General features: G+C 45.8%; 2 protein-coding genes and 1 long non-coding RNA gene across 4 annotated transcripts in view; 1 reads left to right on the top strand and 2 right to left on the bottom strand.

The window, feature by feature from the left end:
- Positions 1-4,240, bottom strand: part of LOC137305924 (exocyst complex component 3-like) — a 45,443-nt gene extending 41,203 nt beyond the window's left edge. The window contains exon 1 of the mRNA XM_067974868.1: positions 4,065-4,240. The gene's annotated coding sequence lies outside the window, so the exon portion shown is untranslated. The remainder of the gene's footprint in view (positions 1-4,064) is intronic.
- On the top strand, positions 3,999-14,265 carry LOC137305926 (uncharacterized). The gene is made up of 3 exons (XR_010958786.1): positions 3,999-4,241; positions 6,579-6,849; positions 11,260-14,265. It is a non-coding gene; the product is annotated as an uncharacterized lncRNA (long non-coding RNA).
- Positions 11,517-19,566, bottom strand: LOC137305925 (protein LBH-like). Of its 2 annotated transcripts, XM_067974870.1 has the most exons (4): positions 19,068-19,566; positions 16,592-16,673; positions 12,905-13,127; positions 11,517-12,234 (listed from the first exon to the last, which is right to left on the bottom strand). In XM_067974870.1, the coding sequence occupies exons 2-4, from the start codon at positions 16,637-16,639 to the stop codon at positions 12,131-12,133; spliced, it is 375 nt and encodes a 124-aa protein (XP_067830971.1). In that variant the 5' UTR covers positions 16,640-16,673; positions 19,068-19,566; the 3' UTR covers positions 11,517-12,130. The 2 variants fall into 2 exon arrangements, with proteins under 2 accessions (XP_067830971.1, XP_067830972.1); XM_067974871.1 differs by lacking the exon at positions 19,068-19,566 and having other exon boundaries at positions 16,592-16,739.
- Positions 19,567-23,639: the final 4,073 nt, after the last annotated feature.

Raw genomic sequence — 23,639 nt, 5'->3', positions numbered from 1 at the left:
ACAGAGAGAGAGACAGAGAGCGAGAGAGACATACAGAGAGAGAGAAACAGAGAGAGAGAGAAACAGAGAGAGAGAGAAACAGAGAGAGAGAGAAACAGAGAGAGAGAGAAACAGAGAGAGAGAGAGAGAAACAGAGAGAGACATACAGAGAGAGAGACATAGAGAGAGAGAGAAACAGAGAGAGAGAGACATATATATATATATATATATATAGAGAGAGAGAGAAACAGAGAGAGAGAGACATACAGAGAGAGAGAGAGAGAGAGAGAGACATATAGAAAGAAACACAGAGAGAGAGAGAGAGACATACAAAGAGAGAGAAACAGATAGAGAGACATATAGAGAAAGAGAGAAACAGAGAGAGGGATAGAGAGAAACAGAGAGAGGGAGAGACATACAGAGAGAGAGAAACAGAGAGAGAGAGAGAAACAGAGAGAGAGAGAAAAACAGAGAGAGACATACAGAGAGAGAGAGACATAGAGAGAGAGAAACAGAGAGAGAGAGAGACATATAGAGAGAGAGAGAAACAGAGAGAGAGATGTACAGAGAGAACGAGATATGCAGAGAAAGGCATACAGAGATATACAAAGAGAAACATACGGAGAGAAAGAGACACACAGAGAGGGAGACAGAGAGCAGGAGAGAAACAGACAGAGAAACATGAAGAGATAGAGAGGGAGACATACAGAGAGACATACAGAGAGAGGGAAGCATACAGAGAGACATACAGAGAGAGGGAGACATACAGAGAGACATACAGAGAGAGGGAGACATACAGAGAGACATACAGAGAGAGGGAGACATACAGAGGGAGAGAGACATACAGAGAGACATACAGAGAAAGACGTATAAAGAGAGTGGAAGATATACAGAGAGAGAGGGAGACATGCAGAGAGAGACATAGAGAGAGAGACATAGAGATACAGAGAGAGACATACAGAGTGAGAGACATACAGAGAGGGAGAGGCAAGCATAGAGAGAGACATACAGAGAATGATGTAGAGAAACATACAGAGAAAGCAAGGGAGAGAGAAACATGCAGAGAGAGAGAGAAACACAGAGAGACACACACACTGGGAGATAGAGAGAAACATAGAAACACAGTGAGAGAGAAAACACAGAGAAAGAGAGGGAGAAACGGAAAGAAAAAGAGAGAAAATATAGACAGAGAAACATACAGAGAGAACAAAACATACAGAGAGAGAGAGAGCAAAACATAGAGAGAGAGAGAGCAAAACATACAGAGAGAGAGAGAGCAAAACATACAGAGAGAGAGAGAGCAAAACATTCAGAGAGAGAGAGCAAAACATACAGAGAGAGAGAGAGCAAAACATACAGAGAGAGAGAGAGCAAAACATACAGAGAGAGCAGGAGAGAAACAGACAGGAGAAACATGAAGAGATAGAGAGGGAAAGAACAGTTAGAGAGAGAAAAACATACAGTGAGAGAGAGAAGCAGAGAGAGAAACATACAGAGAGAGGGAGAGTGAAATATACAGAGAGAGGGAGAGTGAAATATACAGAGAGAGAAACATACAGAGAGAGAGAAACATACAGAGAGAGAGAGAAGCAGAGAGAGAAAACATACAGAGAGAGGGAGAGTGAAACATACAGAGAGAGAGAAACATACAGAGAGCGAAAGTGAAACATAGAGAGAGAGAGTGAAATATACAGAAAGTGAGAGCAAAATATACAGAGAGAGAGGGAGAGTGAAACATACAGAGAGAGAGGGAGAGTGAAACATACAGAGAGAGAGGGAGAGTGAAACATACAGAGAGAGAGGGAGAGTGAAACATACAGAGAGAGGGGGAGAGTGAAACATACAGAGAGAGAGGGAGAGTGAAACATACAGAGAGAGAGGGAGAGTGAAACATACAGAGAGAGGGGGAGTGAAACATACAGAGAGAGAGGGAGAGTGAAACATAGAGAGAGAGGGAGAGTGAAATATACAGAGAGAGGGGGAGAGTGAAATATACAGAGAGACGGGGAGAGTGAAACATACAGAGAGAGGGGGAGTGAAACATACAGAGAGAGAGGGAGAGTGAAACATAGAGAGAGAGGGGGAGAGTGAAACATACAGAGAGAGAGGGAGAGTGAAACATACAGAGAGAGGGGGAGAGTGAAATATACAGAGAGACGGGGAGAGTGAAACATACAGAGAGAGGGGGAGTGAAACATACAGAGAGAGAGGGAGAGTGAAACATAGAGAGAGAAGGAGAGTGAAACATAGAGAGAGGGGGAGAGTGAAATATACAGAGAGAGGGGGAGAGTGAAATATACAGAGAGAGGGGGAGAGTGAAATATACAGAGAGAGGGGGAGAGTGAAATATACAGAGAGAGAGGGAGAGTGAAATATAGAGAGAGAGAGGGAGAGTGAAACATACAGAGAGAGAGGGAGAGTGAAACATAGAGAGAGAAGGAGAGTGAAACATAGAGAGAGGGGGAGAGTGAAATATACAGAGAGAGGGGGAGAGTGAAATATACAGAGAGAGGGGGAGAGTGAAATATACAGAGAGAGGGGGAGAGTGAAATATACAGAGAGAGAGGGAGAGTGAAATATACAGAGAGAGAGGGAGAGTGAAACATAGAGAGAGGGGGAGAGTGAAATATACAGAGAGGGGGAGAGTGAAATATACAGAGAGACGGGGAGAGTGAAACATACAGAGAGAGAGGGAGAGTGAAATATAGAGAGAGAAGGAGAGTGAAACATAGAGAGAGGGGGAGAGTGAAATATACAGAGAGAGGGGGAGAGTGAAATATACAGAGAGAGGGGGAGAGTGAAATATACAGAGAGAGGGGGAGAGTGAAATATACAGAGAGAGGGGGAGAGTGAAATATACAGAGAGAGGGGGAGAGTGAAATATACAGAGAGAGGGGGAGAGTGAAACATACAGAGAGAGGGGGAGAGTGAAATATACAGAGAGAGGGGGAGAGTGAAATATACAGAGAGAGGGGGAGAGTGAAATATACAGAGAGAGGGGGAGAGTGAAACATAGAGAGAGAGGGAGAGTGAAATATACAGAGAGAGGGGGAGAGTGAAATATACAGAGAGAGGGGGAGAGTGAAATATACAGAGAGACGGGGAGAGTGAAACATACAGAGAGAGGGGGAGTGAAACATACAGAGAGAGAGGGAGAGTGAAACATAGAGAGAGAGGGAGAGTGAAACATAGAGAGAGGGGGAGAGTGAAATATACAGAGAGAGGGGGAGAGTGAAACATACAGAGCGAGGGGGAGAGTGAAACATACAGAGAGAGGGGGAGAGTGAAACATACAGAGAGAGGGGGAGAGTGAAACATACAGAGAGAGGGGGAGAGTGAAACATACAGAGAGAGGGGGAGAGTGAAACATACAGAGAGAGAGGGAGAGTGAAACATAGAGAGAGAGGGAGAGTGAAATATACAGAGTGAAATATACAGAGAGAGTGAAATATACAGAGAGAGAGTGAAATATACAGAGAGAGTGAAATATACAGAGAGAGAGTGAAATATACAGAGAGAGAGTGAAATATACAGAGAGAGTGAAATATACAGAGAGAGAGTGAAATATACAGAGAGAGAGTGAAATATACAGAGAGAGAGTGAAATATACAGAGAGAGAGTGAAATATACAGAGAGTGCAACATGCAGAAAGCGTGGGGAGAAACAGAAAGGGAGAGAAATTTACAGAGAAGCAAACGGGGGAAAGAGAAAAGGAATGAGTTCAGGGAGTTCAGAGTGAGCGACAGAAAGAAAAAAGGAAAGAAACCGAGAGTAAAATAAAAAGGGAAACATAAAAGAGGAAGTAAATAAATATAATTTAAGCGAGGTGAAGTTTTAAATATCAAAGACATATTATATATGGAAAAGAAAACAAGGGACATGGCACCATCCGCAATAATGAGAGATCCCAGCTGCCTTCAACAAAAACCATAAACATTAACCCGATATAAAATATCTAATCGATCGGTCCTGGACTCGGAGGCTGAGGAACCTCCCCTTTAAATTCAGAATCATATAGAACGCATCCAGAAAGAGAGAAACTCCAATCGCGGGGAAAACAAAAAACTGAGAAGGATTTTCTTTACCTGTTTCGGAGAGTGCAGAGAGAGAGAGAAAAAAACTTTTTAAAAAAAAGTTCCTTGCGAGTTGCTGCAGAAGTTATCAGCTTGTGTCCTGGCGTGTGGGACGGTGGGGACTGAAGCCTGGGAGCAAGCGGTGGAGTTTCCCACATGGAACCTCCCCAGTGATCTGTCTTTAAGACGGTTTGTATATGTTTGGACAAATTCCAAATGCCAAGTAAACACACAATTGTGTTTGTGGCTCTTTAAAGCACTTTACGTCCTTGGCATCTGCTGCCAAAGAGCCACTTCTTTCATTGTGCTGCTCTCCACACAATTCTTTCTCTTCTGCTCTTTATTTCTCTCTTAATTCTTCTGTTTTTTTTTAGTTCTTCTGCTAACCTTTATCTTCTTTCATTTCTCTTAATTTAAAAAAAAATTCATTCTCAGGATGTGGGCGTCGCTGGCGAGGCCGGCATTTATTGCCCATCCCTAATTGCCCTTGAGAAGGTGGTGGTGAGCCGCCTTCTTGAACCGCTGCAGTCCGTGTGGTGACGGTTCTCCCACAGTGCTGTTAGGAAGGGAGTTCCAGGATTTTGACCCAGCGACGATGAAGGAACGGTGATATATTTCCAAGTCGGGACGGTGTGTGACTTGGAGGGGAACGTGCAGGTGGTGTTGTTCCCATGTGCCTGCTGCTCTTGTCCTTCTAGGTGGTAGAGGTCGCGGGTTTGGGAGGTGCTGTCGAAGAATCCCTATTTTAATTTTAAATTTACAACTTCAGTCTGCTTGGGCACCGCACCTCAGGAACAATATACTGGCCTTGGAGAGAGTGCAGCGCAGATTCACCAGAATGATACCGGGGCTTAGAGGGTTAAATTACGAGGACAGGCTGCATAAACTTTGCTTGTATTCCCTCGAGTATAGAAGATTGAGGGATGATCTAATTAAGAACATAAGAACATAAGAAATAGGAGCAGGAGTAGGCCAATCGGCCCCTCGAGCCTGCTCCGCCATTCAATAAGATCATGGCTGATCTGATCCTAACCTCAAATCTAAATTCATGTCCAATTTCCTGCCCGCTCCCCGTAACCCCTAATTCCCTTTACTTCTAGGAAACTGTCTATTTCTGTTTTAAATTTATTTAATGATGTAGCTTCCACAGCTTCCTGGGGCAGCAAATTCCACAGCCCTACTACCCTCTGAGTGAAGAAGTTTCTCCTCATCTCAGTTTTGAAAGAGCAGCCCCTTATTCTAAGATTATGCCCCCTAGTTCTGGTTTCACCCATCCTTGGGAACATCCTTACCGCATCCACCCGATCAAGCCCCTTCACAATCTTATATGTTTCAATAAGATCGCCTCTCATTCTTCTGAACTCCAATGAGTAGAGTCCCAATCTACTCAACCTCTCCTCATATGTCCGCCCCCTCATCCCCGGGATTAACTGAGTGAACCTTCTTTGTACTGCCTCGAGAGCAAGTATGTCTTTTCTTAAGTCTGGACACCAAAACTGTATGCAGTATTCCAGGTGCGGTCTCACCAATACCTTATATAACTGCAGCAATACCTCCCTGTTTTTATATTCTATCCCCCTAGCAATAAAAGCCAACATTCCGTTGGCTTTCTTGATCACCTGCTGCACCTGCATACTAACTTTTTGATTTTCTTGCACTAGGACCCCCAGATCCCTTTGTACTGCAGTACTTTCCAGTTTCTCGCCATTAAGATAATAACTTGAGGTGTTTGAGATGATTAAAGGATTTGATAGGGTAGATAGAGAGAAACTATTTCCTCTGGTGGGGGGAGTCCAGAACAAGGGGGCAGAACCTTAAAATTAGAGCCAGGCTGTTCAGGGGTGATGTCAGGAAGCACTTCTTCACACAAAGGGGAGTGGGAATCTGGAGCTCTCTCCCCCGACAGGTTATGGATACTGCGGGTCAGTTGGAGCTTTGAAGACTGAGAGCGACAGATTTCTGTTGGGTGAGGGGTAACAGGGGATATGAAGCAAAGGTGGGTGAAGGGAGTTCAGGTACAGATTCGTCATGATCTAATTGAATGGCGGAGTAGGTTCGAGGGGCTGAATGGCCTCCTGCTGTCCCTATGTTCCTAACCCTGACTGATAGTTTACGTTGTGTCAGTGCTCTCTGCGCAACTATCAGGGAGGGAGAGGACTGCTTTCCGTCTCTGAATAATAATCGTTGTGATGGTCCCTCAGGGAGATCCATTTGGCAGTTGTCGGAGAGGAGACTTTAATCTCCTCGGCTCGAGTCCAACTCAGGTCCCAGAGGTGAGAGGACAGTGCTGTCGTCCCATCGCCCATCAAAGGCAGCAGAACTTTATCCCACTCATCTGGACTGCACGCAAACCCTTTTTAGGTGTTGTTTCAATTTATTCTTAGTGTAAAATCTCACATAAATTCACAAATCAGTTTAAACTCTAAACACCTTAAAACTCTTATGTGAAATCTTCGAGGAGGGAGCTCCTCCTGGTGGGCAGCGACCGTCATCATCTCTAATTGTTGGCTCTGTTTCTTTAAAAAGTTATGGGGCCAGAGATTGCTGCAAGCAGCGAGGCATTGGATCACCGCCACTCCTGCGAATTAAATTAACGGAATTACTTACTGCGGGCTCTGTGGCGACGAATTGCTTGAATTTGAACCTTAAAAAAAAATTGCACACTATCGCCCCAGCCCCTGAGCAGCGTGAGTTGCCGCACGGCTGGAAAAGTGTGTGAGAGGAGACGACACCCACCCACAATATCTGTCAGGAAGAGAAGTCCCACCCACAGATTCAGGCTGCATTGCTCAAACAGGTAAGCAGACTTCATTCATTCAAAGTCAGTATTCTCAATGTCATTGTAAGTAAAAAATGTAATCTTTTTTAACAAAAAGCCAAAGAAATAATTAAAGGGAAAAGTAAATAATTTTTTTTAAATTTTATTTAAAAAAATCTTTTTAATGACCGAAACTATTAAAATAAGAATTAATATGAGACTCCATGTTTTTAAAAGTTAATTTTCAGTTGTTTGGCACTCATTAAGACTGTTAAAACTTAGACCTGTATTTTTAAGAGTACTTGTTTGGTGGCTTAATTAATTACTTTCCAGCTGGGCGGATGAGCAAGTTGGCGCTTTTTCAATGATTTCACTGATTGCAGCATGCGACGGCCCTTTAACTTGAAGCTGTCATATCACCGGCGAACCAGTAGGAGCGAGTTCGGGATTTCCGCGTTTTACTGCACACGTGCAAACGTCGGAAATTGCTCCTTCAATTCGCCACTGATGACGGAGAGCGCTGTCGAGCTCCTCCGTTATTTCGGGAGCGATTTCTGCCCCATTCCCCCCCCCCCCGAACATGCTGACACTTCCATGGGTGCCCATTATGACCGAGGGGCCGCTCTTCATCTGCGAGTGCCAGCGGGCTATTCGGACATGGGGGTATCACAGCCGAGCCCCAATCCCACTCTCGCACGTGATATGGATCAGGACCAAGAGTAAAAAACCGTGACCCTCCCCATCAGCTCTGTGGTGCCCATGAAGTCCTCCCTGTGGTGTGTCCGAGCAGCAATTAGCACAGAGATAGGAGCGAGTTAGTGCTGTGGGTCCAGCACTGGGCATTGGGTTGAGACTGCCTGGTCTCACCACGTCACAACCTCAGGACATCCCAAAACACTTTACAGCCAATGAAGTACTTTTGAAGTGTAGTCACTGTTGTAATGTAGGAAACATGGCAGCCAATTTGGGCACAGCAAGATCCCACAAACAGCAATATGATAATGACCAGCTATTTTTTAGTGAAGTTGGTCGAGGGATGATGGGTGAATGACCTCAAGAGACGGCTCCTAATCTAAGAAGCTCATCCCCCATCGAGCATCTTCTGACCACTTCGAATGCCACGCTTTCAAAAGCCACAATTATGACATTGAGGGGGTTAAAAGTGGCGAAGAACGAATGAATCCCATTCAGCTCCAAACAAACCTGCAGCCACTTCTTCTGAAGATGTAAATGGAATGAGATTGTAATACTCCGCAGCCTGTGGCCTTGATACCTGAAAGTCCTTGTCCCTTAAATCTCCCAGCTCCGCGCTCCTCTGTCCAACCAAAAAAAAGAGGAATTTTAAGTCAAGTGGTGAAAGGGTTTGGTATTAAATTGAACAGAATCCACTCCTTTGATCCTGAAACTTGATTAACATTCAGGGAATTTAACAAGTGCCTTGTTGAACAGGCCCAGGTTGCTATGGCAATGCTATTCCATGCAAGCAGAATAATTATGGGTTATATTGAGAAACACTCACAATTTAAGAAGTGCCTTGGAAATAGAATAGGAGCAAACATCGCCCAAACTGTTTCACAACAGTGTCCCTATCACTGAGGGCCTACACTCAGTAATATCGCAGTGTGTGTATGTGTTGTGTTTGTGTTGTAGGTGTATGTGTTGTGTGTGTGTGTGTTTGCGTGTGTTGTGTGTATGTGTGTGTGTTGTGCGTGTGTTGTGTGTATGTGTGTGTGTTGTGCGTGTGTGTGTGTTGTGTGTGTTTTGTGTGTTTTGTGTGTGAGAGTGTTGTGTGTTTTGTGTGTTGTGTGTGTGTTTTGTGTGTGTTTTGTGTGTTGTGTGTTGTGTGTGTGTTGTGTGTGTGTTGTGTGTGTGTTTTGTGTGTGTGTTGTGTGTGTTGTGTGTGTGTTTTGTGTGTTTTGTGTGTGTGTTTTGTGTGTTTTGTGTGTTGTGTGTGTTGTGTGTGTGTTTTGTGTGTGTTTTGTGTGTGTGTTGTGTGTGTGTTGTGTGTGTTTTGTGTGTGTTTTGTGTGTTGTGTGTGTTGTGTGTGTGTTGTGTGTGTTTTTTGTGTGTTTTGTGTGTTGTGTGTGTTTTGTGTGTGTTTTGTGTGTTTTGTGTGTTGTGTGTGTGTGTTGTGTGTTGTGTGTGTTGTGTGTGTGTTGTGTGTTGTGTGTGTTTTGTGTGTTTTGTGTGTTGTGTGTTGTGTGTGTGTTGTGTGTGTGTGTTGTGTGTGTTGTGTGTGTTGTGTGTGTTGTGTGTGTGTTGTGTGTGTGTTGTGTGTGTGTGTTGTGTGTGTTGTGTGTTGTGTGTGTGTTGTGTGTGTTTTGTGTGTGTGTTTGTGTGTGAGAGTGTTGTGTGTATTTTGTGTGTGTTTTGTGTGTTGTGTGTGTGTTACGGACGGTCTCAAAAGTGCTTAGTCCGACCAGAATCAAATGGACCTTGAATTTTGAATTGCTCCTGAAGTGGGGTGCGATCCGGGTGCATCGTGGGACCCTGCCCAATTGGTCAGCCGGCCTCGTTTGTTTATTAATTTGTCGCTGCGCCCAAAGGCAGCCTGATCAGCTGGCTGGAGACCCTTAGTGAGTCCGGGGTGGGGGGGGGGCCGAGAGGCAATCAGGAGGGATGGGGGGAGGGGGGTGGCGAGCTGTGGTCAGCAGCAAGTCCACAGTTATTAATGTGTAGCCGGGAGAGGCCACTCCCGCTCCCCCCGACTCCACATTCAGGTCGGTAGTTTTTCTTTTACAAATTTACCTTTTTGGTGGCGGCCTGCAGCCGTCCCTTTAAGGACCCGGTAGAGCTGGCAATCCCTACACCTGCTGTGTTCAAGGTAAACCAGTTACTGGTTTCGGTCCTAAAACAGGCGTTAAGCCCCTTATTAGCATAATCAATATAAGGCCTGTTTTAGGCGGCCGCCAGGGATGCCTCTATAGCGCTCGAACCAATATGGCGTCAGACACTATTCGGGTGTCAGAGGTTGGCCCCCGAAATTGGACCTCTTTGCACCCGTTTTGCGCCCGGAAAATGGGCCAATGTTCCGGCATGCAAAACGGGTGGATGAGGCCCAATTTTACCCCCAAGCTTTTCTATTCAGGTGGCAGCTAGCTTTTATGAAAATGAAGTGTTTTTTGACTTATTATACAAATTTATTACAAATGTACACACCATGAAGGGCATTACAGCCAAGCCCGATCCTATCGTTGTTTGATGTCCTCACACTGATGACTGGGAGCCATCAAGAATGGGAGCCTTGATCTGGGAGCACCTGATCTGGGAGAACCTTTTAACTGTTTTCTGCGTTCTGCTAATCCATCGCCTCAATCTAAGGGAACCACCTACTGTGTCAGAATATTCTTATTTCCAATGCCAGCCTTCCTTCTAGCTTCCAAGAGTGAGACTACTGGTGCCAAATTATGGGCTGTTTTGTGTTGGAACAAGATTGAGGCAGCCCTAGATTTGACCCTCATGGTTAAATAGCAGAGGAAACTTTCATCCCATCACTCTGGGCTGGGTTCAGGTCCCAGGCGGAATGTGTGCTAACTCACTGTGCTCGTTTTAAGTTAGCGTTACAGCTCCTTGAGCAGAATGTGACAGAAAGGAAATGCTCTGCGGTCATGACGAATCTGTGGAGAGTCTCTGGGATGGCCCTTGTTTGTTTTCTTAATCCTCTACAATAAGGTAGATGCACATCAGTTAACTCCGCCTCGTGTTGCTGGAATCAGCTGGGATTCTGAAAGCTGTAGTCTCTGAGTTTGTTGACCGAGAGGTGGCCTGAGGACCAGGAATAGAGAAATAATCGCGTTTGATACCAGCTGATATCTGCTCATAGTTAATCAGAGTTCTATAGAATGGGAGTGAACGGGAAGGGGTTTGGCCCATTGGAATTCTATAGAATGGGAGTGAACAGGAAGGGGTTTCGCCCATTGGGATTCTATAGAATGGGAGTGAACAGGAAGGGGTTTAGCCCATTGGGATTCTATAGAACAGGAGTGACCAGGAAGGGGTTTGGCCCATTGGCATTCTATAGAATGGGAGTGATCGGGAAGGGGTTTGGCCCATTGGGATTCTATACAATGGGAGTGAACGGGAAGGGGTTTGGCCCATTGGGATTCTATACAATGGGAGTGAACGGGAAGAGTTTGGCCCATTGGGATTCTATACAATGGGAGTGAACGGGAAGGGGTTTGGCCCATTGGGATTCTATACAATGGGAGTGAACGGGAAGGGGTTTGGCCCATTGGGATTCTATACAATGGGAGTGAACGGGAAGAGTTTGGTCCATTGGAATTCTATACAAGGAGTGAATAGGATGGGATTTGTTCTATTGGAATTTTACACAATTCAGTTCATTTTGCTAGTGCTGATTAGGTGTATATATATATATATATATATATGGAAGCACATAGATAGGTTTATAGTTTAGTAATCTGAAACTTTTCATGTGTTTCCTCACAGAAGCTGTCGGCAGCTCTGCTATTTCCACCCGTACAACTGTAGTGAATGCTTGTCCTTCTGGTAACCTTGACTCAACAGCCCCTGTTTTAACCAGCCATCGTTTTTGCCTGTGAGCCAGCAATGTTCTCTCTGAATAAAATTGGACATGCTCCCAAATAAAGCCACCCCCAACAACTATACCATGGCAACCGTTGGTAAGAAGGGTCGAGCTGGCTAGAGAAAGAAATGAATGGATGAAGAGTAAAGAGAACACTTGCATTTATAACGTGGCCGATCACATCCCTCAAGACAACCAAAAACTCTTTTCATACAATGAATTACAATTACTGTTGTTATAGAGGTGAACACGGAAGCCATTTTGGACACAGTTGGGTCCCGCAAATAGTAGTGAGCATATGATTGGTTAATCTGTTTTTTTTTTGGTGTTGGTTGAGGGAGAAATGTAGGCCAGGTCACCAGGGGAACTTCCTGTTCTTCTTCAGATTGTGCCAAGGAGATTTTTAACATCCACCCGAACAGGTAGATGGGGCTTAGGTTTAGCTTTGCATCTTCCGACAGTGCAGCACTCCCTCAGTGCGCTACCGCCTCAGCCTGGACCAGGTGCTCAAGGCCAGGAGTGGGGCTTGAACCGATGACCGTGTAACTCAGACGCAAGAGTGCTACCAACTGAACCCAGCCGGATACTCAATGCAGGAAGGTTAGGGTGGGGAAAATAATTCTTCAACCCAGTCATCAGAATCTTTTTTTTTTGATGGGGAGAGGATTCAAGACATTGATGTTGGCCTTTGACCCCTTGAATTCCAGAGCCACTGCAGCCAGTTTAGTTCAGTAATTGGAGACGATAAATGATTCAAGATTCCTCCCTGTGTGTTCAGTCGCGCCTTGCTTCTGCTTGGTTATCACAGGGTAAGGTCATGGCTTCATGTGCGTCATTGCTGTTTGGCTCAGCTGTTTTCTCTTTGGCCTCTGTCTCCCCTGGGGAAGAACCACAAAATGATGAGAAAGTTATAATTGTGTTGTCATAGCAACAGTGCTCCAGGTGTTGCTACAGCTGTTCAACCTGGAGAAGGGACATCTCAGACGGGAAAGCTTTATCGAGGTATATAAGATACTTAACAGAACCCCTGTGCTCGCCTAGATTGGCTCCCAGTCCGGCAACGCCTCGATTTTAAAATTCTCATCCTTGTTTTCAAAACCCTCCATGGCCCTCGCCCCCTCCCTATCTCTGTAACCTCCTCCAGCCCCACAACCCTCCGAGATCTCTGCGCTCCTCCAATTCTGGCCTCTTGCGCATCCCCGATTTTCATCGCTCTGCCATTTAGTTACGATGCTCCGGCCACCATGGTGTGTAGGGCAGCTTGATGGGCCACCTGGCCTTTCCCTGCCCGTCAATTTTCTATGTCCGTATGGACCTGTACCCTACAGTGAGTCACCACCTTTAAAACGAGCAGTGCAAGGAAGAAACAATGGACAGGAGGAGAAAAAGAGGCTGATAGCTCATCACCACACAAGTGCCACTATCACAGTGGGCCCCATTGATTGAAAGTTGCCAGTTTGGTGATTCTGGTTACATCACCATGGAGGATTCTCGTGGTCAGTCTGTCTGTCTCTCTCATCTAGAATTAAGAAGACCAAGGATTTTTACCTAGTGGCATGGTCTCATTGGGTTCTGGATTGTCATCCTGAAGACTGTCTGTCGCACAGCTCGACTCGAAGAAGTCTTCCAAGGACCTGAAGTCTTCTGGGGGCCAACGCAACTCTCCGCTCTCAACCTCATTGGTGTCCGTTGGCTCCACAACAATCGAAGGCAGACGACCCATAATCGCCCTGCAACAGTCATCAGCACTCTCCAAGGGGTCTGGAAAGATCTGTGTGGGGGAGGGAACGGGAGAGGGGAATAGGAAGGAAGAAGGCAGCCTCAGATCACAGCTATTATCTACAGAGAGCCTCATAGAATGATACAGCATAGAAGGAGGCCATTTGGCCCATCGTGCCTGTGCTGGCTCTTTGAAAGAGCTGTCCAATTAGTCCCAATCCCTTTCCCCATAGCCCAGCAATTTTTTTTTCCCTTCAAGTATTTATCCAATTCCCTTTTGAAAGTTATTATTGAATCTGCTTCCACCGCCCTTTCAGGCAGCGCATTCCAGATCAAAACAACTCGCTGCGTAAAAAAAAAATGTCTCCTTATCCCACCTCACTGAAGATCAGGATTGAAAAGAGCAGGAGACAAGATGAGATAAGTGAAGAGGTAGTGCTTAGATATCATGAAGCTTGGGTTTTAAGTTTTTAGCAATTCTTGTAGTTGCCAAGGGATATCAGCACGTTCCCATTTCGAACACCCAGGCATTGGTATCGAGCATCTCCCACTGAAGCACGATTTAGTTAGCTATAGAGTAAAAGCTTACTCTACTCTGCACCAACAATTTACCTCAGCCTCACCCTTAACCTCCAACTGAACCCAAGATAACCATTTCTCCCACCAGCCAACCTGTGGGCTCCTGGAGTGAGGTGAAAATCTAGTGTAAGTTGTTGCCAAATTAAGGATAGGTTTGCCTTGTTCTACAATGACCCACTGGTCCATCCAGCCTGTCCCATGCAAAGACGGCACCTCCGACAGTGCAGCACTCCCTCGGTACTGGCACTGGGAGAGTGTGCCTAGATTTTGTGCTCAAGTCTCTGGAGTGGGGTTTGAACCCACAACTTTCTGACTCAGCGGCGAGGGCGCTGCCCGCTGAACCACTGCCGACACTGTACTCAAGTGTGAGCTTGGACAGCACGTGTTGGGGCTATGAGAGGACATTGCACCCAAGCCTGATCCTGTTGTCACCTGGTTTCCACACACAGGTACTTTCCAGCCAGAGTCACTGGACAATGATCAGGAGCGAGATCCCTGGCTGAGTTCTTCACCCCTTCCCTGGGCCCAAGGCTGCTAAGTCTCGTTGCCCCATTCCCACTGCCACCTGAGTTAAAATCAACTAACGCAGCACAGTCAGTTCCCCCTTTAAATAAATATAGAAGATTAAGGGGTTAAGTGATGGAAGTGTTTAAGGTGATGAAAGGATTTGATAGGGTAGATAGAGAGAAACTATTTCCTCTGGTGGGGGGAGTGCAGAACAAGGGGGCAGAACCTTAAAATTAGAGCCAGGCCGTTCAGGGGTGATGTCAGGAAGCATTTCTTCACACAAAGGGGAGTGGAAATCTGGGAACTTCCCTAAAAAGCTGTTGAGGCCGGGGGTCAATTGAAAATTTCAAAACTGAGATTGATAGATTTTTGTTGGGTGAGGGGATTAAGGGTCACGGAACCAAGGCGGGTAGATGGAGTTAAGATACAGATCAGCCATGATCTAATTGAATGGCGGAACAGGCTCGAGGGGCTGAATGGCCTCCTCCTGTTCCTAATTCCCGAAAGACAACACAATTGATGCAGTCCAGAAAACCAGAGGCTTTTCATGCACTTTCCTCTGACCAGATTTAGCCTCAATATTTTCGCTGAAACGTATCACCACAGCCCCGGGGGGTTATTTTAATCTCGATATAAATAACTGTCGTCTGCTTTTAGTCATTGTTGGCTATCGCTAACAATCAGATTCCGGCATGTGATTAATGTCATTGACAACGGCAACTGCCAAAAATGAAATCCCTGTAAGCACCTATTAGTGTCACTGTAACTATATGTGTTGTAGCTTCCATAATTCCACAGACAAGGATAAGGTGTCTGTACTTAAAGGGAGGTCTTGTTACATGGCTGCACATAGGGGGACTTTGTAAACATAGGCCATTCAGCCCTCGAGCCAGTCAATTAGATCATGGCTGATCTGTGTCTTATCTCTATCTACCTTGGTTCCGTAACCCTTAATACCCTTACCTATCGATCTCAGTTTTGAAATTTCCTACTGACCCCCAGCCTCATATCCCCTGCTACCCCATACCCAACAGAAATCTGTCGCTCTCAGTCTTCAAAGCTCCAATTGACCTGCAGTATCCATAACCTGTCGGGGGAGAGAGTTCCAGATTTCCACTCCCCTTTGTGTGATGAAGTGCTTCCTGACATCACCCCTGAACGGCCCGGCTCTAATTTTAAGGTTATGCCCCCTTGTTCTGGACTCCCCCCACCAGAGGAAATAGTTTCTCTCTATCCACCCTATCAAATCCTTTAATCATCTTAAACACCTCAATTAGATCACCCCTTAATCTTCTACACTCGAGGGAATACAAGCCTCGTTTATGCAACCTGTCCTCGTAATTTAACCCTTTTAGCCCCGGGATCATTCTGGTGAATCTGCGCTGCACCCCCTCCAAGGCCAATATATCCTTCCTGAGTTGCGGGGCCCAGAACTGAACGCAGTATCTCCGGATGGGGTCTAACCAGAGCTCTGTGTCACTGTAACATGACTTCCTCCCCTTTGTATTCCAGCCCCCTTTGATTAAAAGCCAACATTCCAATCGTCTATTAAACTATTTTTTGTACCTGTCCACTAGCTTTTAGTTATTTCTGTGAAGGACCTAGATACGTCCCCTCGTCCAAGCTGAATTAGTTCATCTCAGTTGGGGAAGATGGTGAGGGGTGATGGGGAGGAGGGGCACTACAATTGCCCATGGACCCTTGGGCTAGGGAGGGGGGGAAGGAGACAGATTTTCTGATCCTGTAAAATAAGTAAGGCAATGCTCGTGCCTCCGTGGGAGACTCAGCTCAAGTGAACATCCGTCTCTTTGTGCTGCTGTAAAGAGTCATGTACGGCAATTGTAAACAGCTACTGAAGGTCGCAGGCTGTCTGGGCCTACATTACAGGTGGTGCACAGTCCAGGGCGACCAAGGAAAGAAAGAAAGAACTTGCATTTATATAGCGCCTTTCACAACCTCAGGAAGCCCCAAAGTGCTTTACAACCAAGTAATTACTTTTGAAGTGTAGTCACTGTTGTAATGTAGGAAACGAGGCAGCCAGTTTTTCGCACAGCAAGATCCCACAAGCATCAATGAGATAAATGACCAGATAATCTGTTTTAGTGACGTTGGTTGAGGGATAAATATTGGCCCAGGACACCGGGGAGAACTCCCCTGCTCTTCTTCGAAATAGTGGCCGTGGGATCTTTTACGTCCACCTGAGAGGGCAGACGGGGCCTCGGTTTAACGTCTCATCTGAAAGACGGCACCTCCGACAGTGTAGCACTCCCTACTTGCCCTTCCTCGCCAGCACCAACCAGCAAACCATGGATCATCGTGTCAACTGGACAGATAATTGATGATTCATGGTTTGCTGGTTGGTGCTGGCAGGGAAGGACAAGTCGGGAGAGAGACTATGACATGTAAAGGAAGGTGTCCATTTGCACTTACCTGGATGAGGAGTTGCTGCTCATTCTCTTTTAAACTGGCTCTCTCCATGGCTGATTCTCGGCCCGATGGAAAACGTGTCCTTCTGAAAACAAAGAGAGCTGAAAAAAACTCCTCTGAACTTCAACAATGTGTCTCAACGTTCCTTATTCAAATGGTGTGGGTCTTGTGCCTGGCGTTGATCACACCCCCTCCACCTCCCCATTCTCTCCTGCCTGCCACCTAACAATTACTGGAGTAATAAACCAGAGGCCTGGACGTGTAGTCCAGAGAGCGTGAGTTCAAACCCCACCATGGCAGTCTGAAAATTTGAATTCAGTATAAAACAATCTGGAAATAAGAAGCTGGTTTAGGGAAGGAAACCTGCCGTCCTCACCCGGTCTGGACCTATATGTGACTCCAGCCCCACGCCAACATTGATTCTTAACTGCCCCCTGAAGTGGGCCCAGCAAGCCCCTCAGTCGTATCGGAAAAACGCCACCAGTGTTTCAAGAAGGCGGCTCACCACCACCTTCCCAGGGCAACTAGGGATGGGCAATAAATTCCGACCATGCCAGCGATTCCCACATCCCAAGAATGGATAATAAAAAAAAGACGTACAATGCTAGTACCACTGTTGGCTTACTTGTCTTTAAAGATTTTTTTGTGCCCATCGAGTTGGGAGATGTTACCACTGGGGAATAGGACGTTTCAAACCCCAGTGTCAGCACCAAGCACTCCCAGGTCAGATACAGTCGAGTAAAACTCCCCGATTCTGCTTAACTTCAACTTCAAAAGTGTCCAGAACTGCAGATTAGGAATTCTATCTAATAATAACACAAGGAAGTTGAAGAACGGGAAAAGTACAATCAGCCCATCAAATCCACTCCTTCTTCCGACTTGTACAATCTGCTCTCCCAGGGAATCCACCTCATTTAATTAACCTCCTCAGGGAAAGTTCTGCATCAACACTCTCTGATTATCCAGCAAAACCCAGAATATTCATCCACGCACATGACTATTATTCAACCCAGTCTCCAGACAACATCCCCTCTCCCCCAGTCCAACAGCTTGAGGGTCTGCAGGAGTAATTGATCATCTCAGTCTGAACCTATCCCTATATCTACCAGTCCCACCACCATCAGATATGTATTCAGGGCCTTTGTAAAGGAGTTTATCGACTCAGCATCCACTGCTTTTGCTGGGAGTGAATGGGGAGGGGTTTGATCTATTGGAATCCTAGACACTGGGAATGAATGGGAAGGAGTTTGATCTATTGGACTCCGGATTGGGCCCATTTGTGATGCCTCACATAGTGGAATGGCTTCCTATGGTTATATTTGAAGAACCGTTGTTTGGGTGAGTACCAGAGGGCCCCAATATCCATAGAACTGTTCCCCAGAGTGAGTCAGTGCCTTCAGGAGAGGAGAGGAGAACCATGTGGGGATGAAGCTGAAGGGATGGGGCCAGCTGTTACTAAAATAAGACTTCAAGTGGATATTCACATTCAAAGAATCCTGATTTAATAAAATTTAAACAGTCGAAAATAAAATAGGAACATATAAGAAAAACAACAACAACTTGCATTTATACAATGCCTTGAACAAAGTAAAACATCCCAAGGTGCTTCACAGGAGCGATTATCAAATAAAATTTGACATTGAGACACATAAGGAGATATTAGGACAGGTGACCAAAAGCTTAGTCAAAGAGGCAGGTTTTAAGGAGCGTCTTAAAGGAGGAGAGAGAGGGGGAGAGGTTTAGGGAGGGAATTCCAGAGCTTAGGGCCCAGGCAGCTGAAGGCACGGCCGCCAATGGTGGAGCGATGGAAATCGGGGATGCAGAAGAGGCCAGAATTGGAGGAGGGCAGAGATCTCGGAGGGCTGTAGGGCTGGAGGAGGTTACAAAGGCGGAGGGGTGGGGGCGAGGCCATGGAGAAGACAATGATACCCCAGGCCTCCTGGGATGGTTCAAACTGCCTCTAAATTATTCCTGGCTGAATACAGACAGGAAACCCGCCCAGACCGGGGCACAAGCCACCTCGAGGCTACTTTTAGTGACTGCGTCCCCTCTGTCAATTTGGCCACAGAGAGACTGAAATTAAAAAAACAAAGTAGAGGGAGGGAGAAGTTGTTTGAGAAAGGGGAAAACGGAAAGGGAGATGAAAACGGAAATTGAGAGAAAGAGGGAGTGAAGGAGCAAAACAGAAAGTGACAGATAATAAAAATTGGTCAGAAAGAGGAAAAAAAAGAGGGAGAATTAGGAAGAAAGAGATGTGGAGGAAAATCTAAAAGGGAAAGGAACAAGTTAATCACCGGCAGAAGAGGGGAATAAGAATAACAAAAAGAGTGAAATAAAGATTAGAGAATGGACGGAGTACACTGTATGCAGACATTAAATGAACCGAGCAAATGGAAGATTGCAAGAGTTTGTCTGTCAGAAAATGGATTACAGATCAGCGCTGAGGCACGGAGCAGCTTTCGAAGGCGGAATGACTTACCTCACTCCATGTCCTCCTCACAGGTGCCAGGCTCTGGTTCCACTTTGTGTCCAACTCGTCTCTCTTCTCTCCTTCTGCTTCTGGGAATTGAGTCCGTCAGGCTCTGGGGAACCAAATCAACAGCAGAGCCGCAGATTACTCAGTACCAGGGATTCTCAGCGCAGCAAGGAACAATCCCTTCTTAGGTTAACAACCTGAAGGGAATTAAAACACTTTGCTCCTACAGAAATAAAGCACAGGACCTTTATCGAGTGGCAGCTAAGTTGAAATGCAGCTCTATTAGCAGGTTACATCTGCACAGTTTCTCTCAATCTCGAGCTCTCTCCTTCACTTTCACTCTTCCTGGCTCTCTATAACTTTGTGTTCCATCCTGTTCCTTTCCCTCGGTCTGACGTTCCCTCTCTCTTGTCCTGTCTCTTTCTGCCAGTCCCTTGCTGTCGCTTTACGTTCTGTTCTGTGTGTCTCTGCCTTTTGTGTCACTCTGCTACTTTCTTTCTCTATATCCCTGTCTCTGTGCCTTTCTCTGTGTGTTTTTCCATTTCCCTGTCTCTATATCTCTCTGACTGTGTACGAATCTGTCTCTCTGTCTCGGTCTCTAACTCTGTTTCTTTGTGTGGGACTGTATTTTTCTGTCTCTTGTCTGTCTTGTTGCTGCCACTGTCACTATATCTCTCTCTACCTCTGTGCCTATCTGACTGTCTCTGTCTCTCTCTAACTGTGTGTCTGTCTCTATCACTGTATCTGTCTGTCTCTCTGTCTGTCTCTCTCGATCTCTGTATCTATCTGTCTCTCTGTCTGTCTCTCTCTATCGGTCTGTCTGTCTCTCTGTCTTTATCTCTATCTCTGACTGTCTCTCTCTCTCTGACTGTCTCTATCTCTGTCTCTGTCTGTCTCTTGCTATCTCTGCATCTGTCTGTCTGTCTTTATCGCTCTGTCTCTGTCTCTCTCTATCTCTGTCTCTGTCTGTCTCTCTGTGTCCCTCTCCCCTGATGATGGGAGACTTGTGCTAGATGTCTCTCGGCTGCAGATTCTGTTTTATGCTTCAATAGGATTAATGCCTCCTTCGATTAATGTAGGGACTATGACCGTACAGAGCTAACAACTGGGGCTAGCGTCACAGATAATCCTTAAAGGAATTAAGACTTTGCCACAGACTTACCAGAAATGGGAAAAAAGGTAAAGATAGACAAAGCAATTTATATTTTAGAAATTATTTAAACCAAATATTTGAGTGCGCAAGCACAGTGTCTTCATCAGAAGGAAGGACGGTTTGGTAGATCCTATATAGTTGAGCGGCCTGGCAATGGCTGACAACAGATGGGCAAACTGGTACAGGCATAGAGTGCCAACTTTTAGAGTCTGGCTTGGGATGGGGTGGAGCTTAGGGGACTGGCATCAACAGGATGCAAAAAGCCCCCACAGGAATCAATACTTTTTCAGTTGGAATTAATGTCCAATTTCTCAAGTTAAAACAGGACCTCATCGAAAGCGATTTAAATACAAGGATTGGAACCCGAGAGAGTTCCCATAAAGGGCCCTTGTTAACCAGTTAAAAACCCACCAGACGTAACAAAGAGTCTCACCATGGCAGTGGGACAGTTACATTTTACAAGTAGGCCTGTGAATGCCAAGGTCTGACTGAACTCAAGGTGCAGGCTTCAGCAGTGTGTAGGCCTTCAGGTTGAGGTCACCGTGCATGCACACTGTAAAAAAGCATCGTGGGAGATGGTAGTGTCTCCTGTCAGAGATGCCAAATAACTGCAGCCTTGATATTGGAAAGATGGCTCGTGGCTGATTGGATTGATGTTCCTAAAATGTTGCTAGCACCGTGTGGCCCTCTAAACCATAAGAAAAGCGGGCTTTTATACAGTGGCCGGGTGTCCTGGCCAATATTTACCCCTTAACTAACATCACTAAATCAGATTATCTGGCCATTATCACATTGCTGTTTGTGGGATCTTGCTGTGCGCAAATTGGTTGCTGCGTTTCCAACATGACAACAGTGACCATACTTCAAAAAGTACTTCACTGGCTGTAAAGCGTTTTGGGACGTCCTGAGGTCGTGAAAGGCTCTATATAAATGCGAGTTCTTTCTTTCCTTCACCTTGTCATCACCCTCTCTGCTTTCAAAAGCTTCCTAAAGACCCATTCTTTCATCTGTGATCCTCCCCCACCCCTGTCCTTCTCCGCACCCCTTCTCTTTCTCCCTCCAGTTCGATGTCCACTCATTGTTCACTGCCTAGAGACTCTGTACACCAGGAGACCTATCGAAATCTGAGTTGCTGTTGCAGTTATTGCACAGGTTGCCCTAATGCATTTATTGGACGTAAAACAAAGTGTGACCCACACAGTATTCTTTTCATTCCAATTTAGGAACATAGGAACAGGAGGAGGCCATTCAGCCCATCGAGCCTGTTCCGCCATTCAATGAGATCATGGCTGATCTGTATCCTAACTCCATTTACTCTTGGCTCCATCTCCCTTAATACCCTTGGCTAGCAAAAATCTATTGATCTCAGATTTAAAATTATTAACTGAGTTAGCATCTACTGCTTTTTGTGGGAGAGAGTTCCACACTCCTGCCATCCTTTGTGTGAAGAAGTGTTTCCTAACTTCTCTCCTGAATGGCCTGGCTCTGATTTTAAGGTTATGTCCCCTTGTCCTAGACTCTCCCACCAGTGGAAAAAGTTTCTCTCTATCTACCTTATCAATTCCTTTCAAAATCCTAAAAACCTCAATCAAATCACCCCTCAACCTTCTATATTCCAGGGAATACAAGCCTGATTTATATAATCTCCCCTCATAATTTAACCCTTGGAGCCCTTCACCATTCTGGTGAATCTGGGCTGCGCTCCTTCCAAGGCCAGTATATCCTTTCTAAGGTGCGGTGCCCAGAACTGTACACAATACTCCAGATGTGGTCCATCCAGGGCTTTGTACAGCTGTAGCAAAACTTCCTCCCCTTTATATTCTAGCCCTCTAGTTATAAAGGCTAACATTCCATTAGCCTTTTTCATTATTTTTTGTACCTGACCACTACATTTCAGTGATCTGTGTACATGGACCCCTAAATCTCTTTGGACCTGCACTGTTCCGAGCTTTTCACCATTTAAAAAATACTCGGATCGATCTTTTTTGGTCCAAAATGGATGACCTCACACTTACCTGCTTTGAAATCCATGTGCCACAGTTTTGCCCACTCTCTTAATCTATCAATGTCTCTGTAATTTTATGCTCCCGTCCACACTACTTACGATGCCACCAATCTCTGTGTCATCGGCAAACTTGGATATCTGGCTCCCTATTGTGTTATCTAAGTCATTAATAAATATAGTGAATAGCTGAGGCCCCAGCACAGATCCTTGTGGGACACCACTGGTCACTGCCTTCCAATTCGAGTACATTCCCATTATCCTTACTCTCTGTCTTCTACCGCCTAACCAATCTCCTAACCAGGTTTCTCCCCTCTTCTCAAGTGAAGACCAGAGATTTATAAAGGCGGTTAAATGGAATTGAGGTACAGATCAGCCATGATCTAATTGATTGGCGGAAGAGGCTCGAGGGGCTGAATGGCCTCCTCCTGATGCTATGTCTCACTGGTCACCCCTTTCTTGATGTGGGTCTGTGTACAACTGACAGATACGTGTGTACCACACTCTGAGATACAGCCTGTTTGTACCTTAATGTCCTACGTTGCTCACCCACCGTACTCCATTCCAATATAATCACGAAGCAGCCGGCTTATGGCAAAGATTTTCCGTTGTTTCTTCATAGTTTAATTTTAATGCTCTTCCTTCTCTCTGCATCGTCACTGAGTTGAAATCAAGATCCATCTCAATGCTTCCGACTTCTACTCATTCTTTCCCAGGGTCTTAAATCTGTGGAACTCTGCAACACCCTCAGCCCCTTCCCTTCCACAATCTACAAGCTTTCAAAACTCAACCTTGATGTAACTAGCCCTTATTTCCTGATTTATCTTGCCTGCTCCCCTACTTCTTTTCAACCTCGCTGGTGTCCTGCACCATGGACCTTGGTCCTTCACCTCGGACTCCCAACAGAAAATAATTCTTCCTTCTTCGCACAAGTCAGTTTCTCTCAAATTTACTCCACACACCAATCCCAACACAGGGAAGCAGTGGAAGATCTCCTGGGACAGTGTAGAGGGAGCTTTACTCTGTATCTAACCCGTGCTGTACCTGCCCTGGGAGTGTTTGATGGGACAGTGTAGAGGGAGCTTTACTCTGTATCCAACCCGTGCTGTACCTGCCCTGGGAGTGTTTGATGGGACAGTGTAGAGGGAGCTTTACTCTGTATCTAACCCTGTACCCGCCCTGGGAGTGTTTGATGGGACAGTGTAGAGGGAGCTTTACTCTGTATCTAACCTGTGCTGTACCTGCCCTGGGAGTGTTTGATGGGACAGTGTAGAGGGAGCTTTACTCTGTATTTAACCCGTGCTGTACCCGCCCTGGGAGTGTTTGATGGGACAGTGTAGAGGGAGCTTTACTCTGTATCTAACCTGTGCTGTACCTGCCCTGGGAGTGTTTGATGGGACAGTGTAGAGGGAGCTTTACT

This window comes from Heptranchias perlo, chromosome 41 (assembly GCF_035084215.1).
Source record: "Heptranchias perlo isolate sHepPer1 chromosome 41, sHepPer1.hap1, whole genome shotgun sequence".
In the NCBI taxonomy this organism is placed as follows: Eukaryota; Metazoa; Chordata; class Chondrichthyes; order Hexanchiformes; family Hexanchidae; genus Heptranchias; species Heptranchias perlo.
The sequence above is the reverse complement of the archived record's forward strand: the minus strand, read 5'-3'. Positions and strand labels throughout refer to the sequence as shown.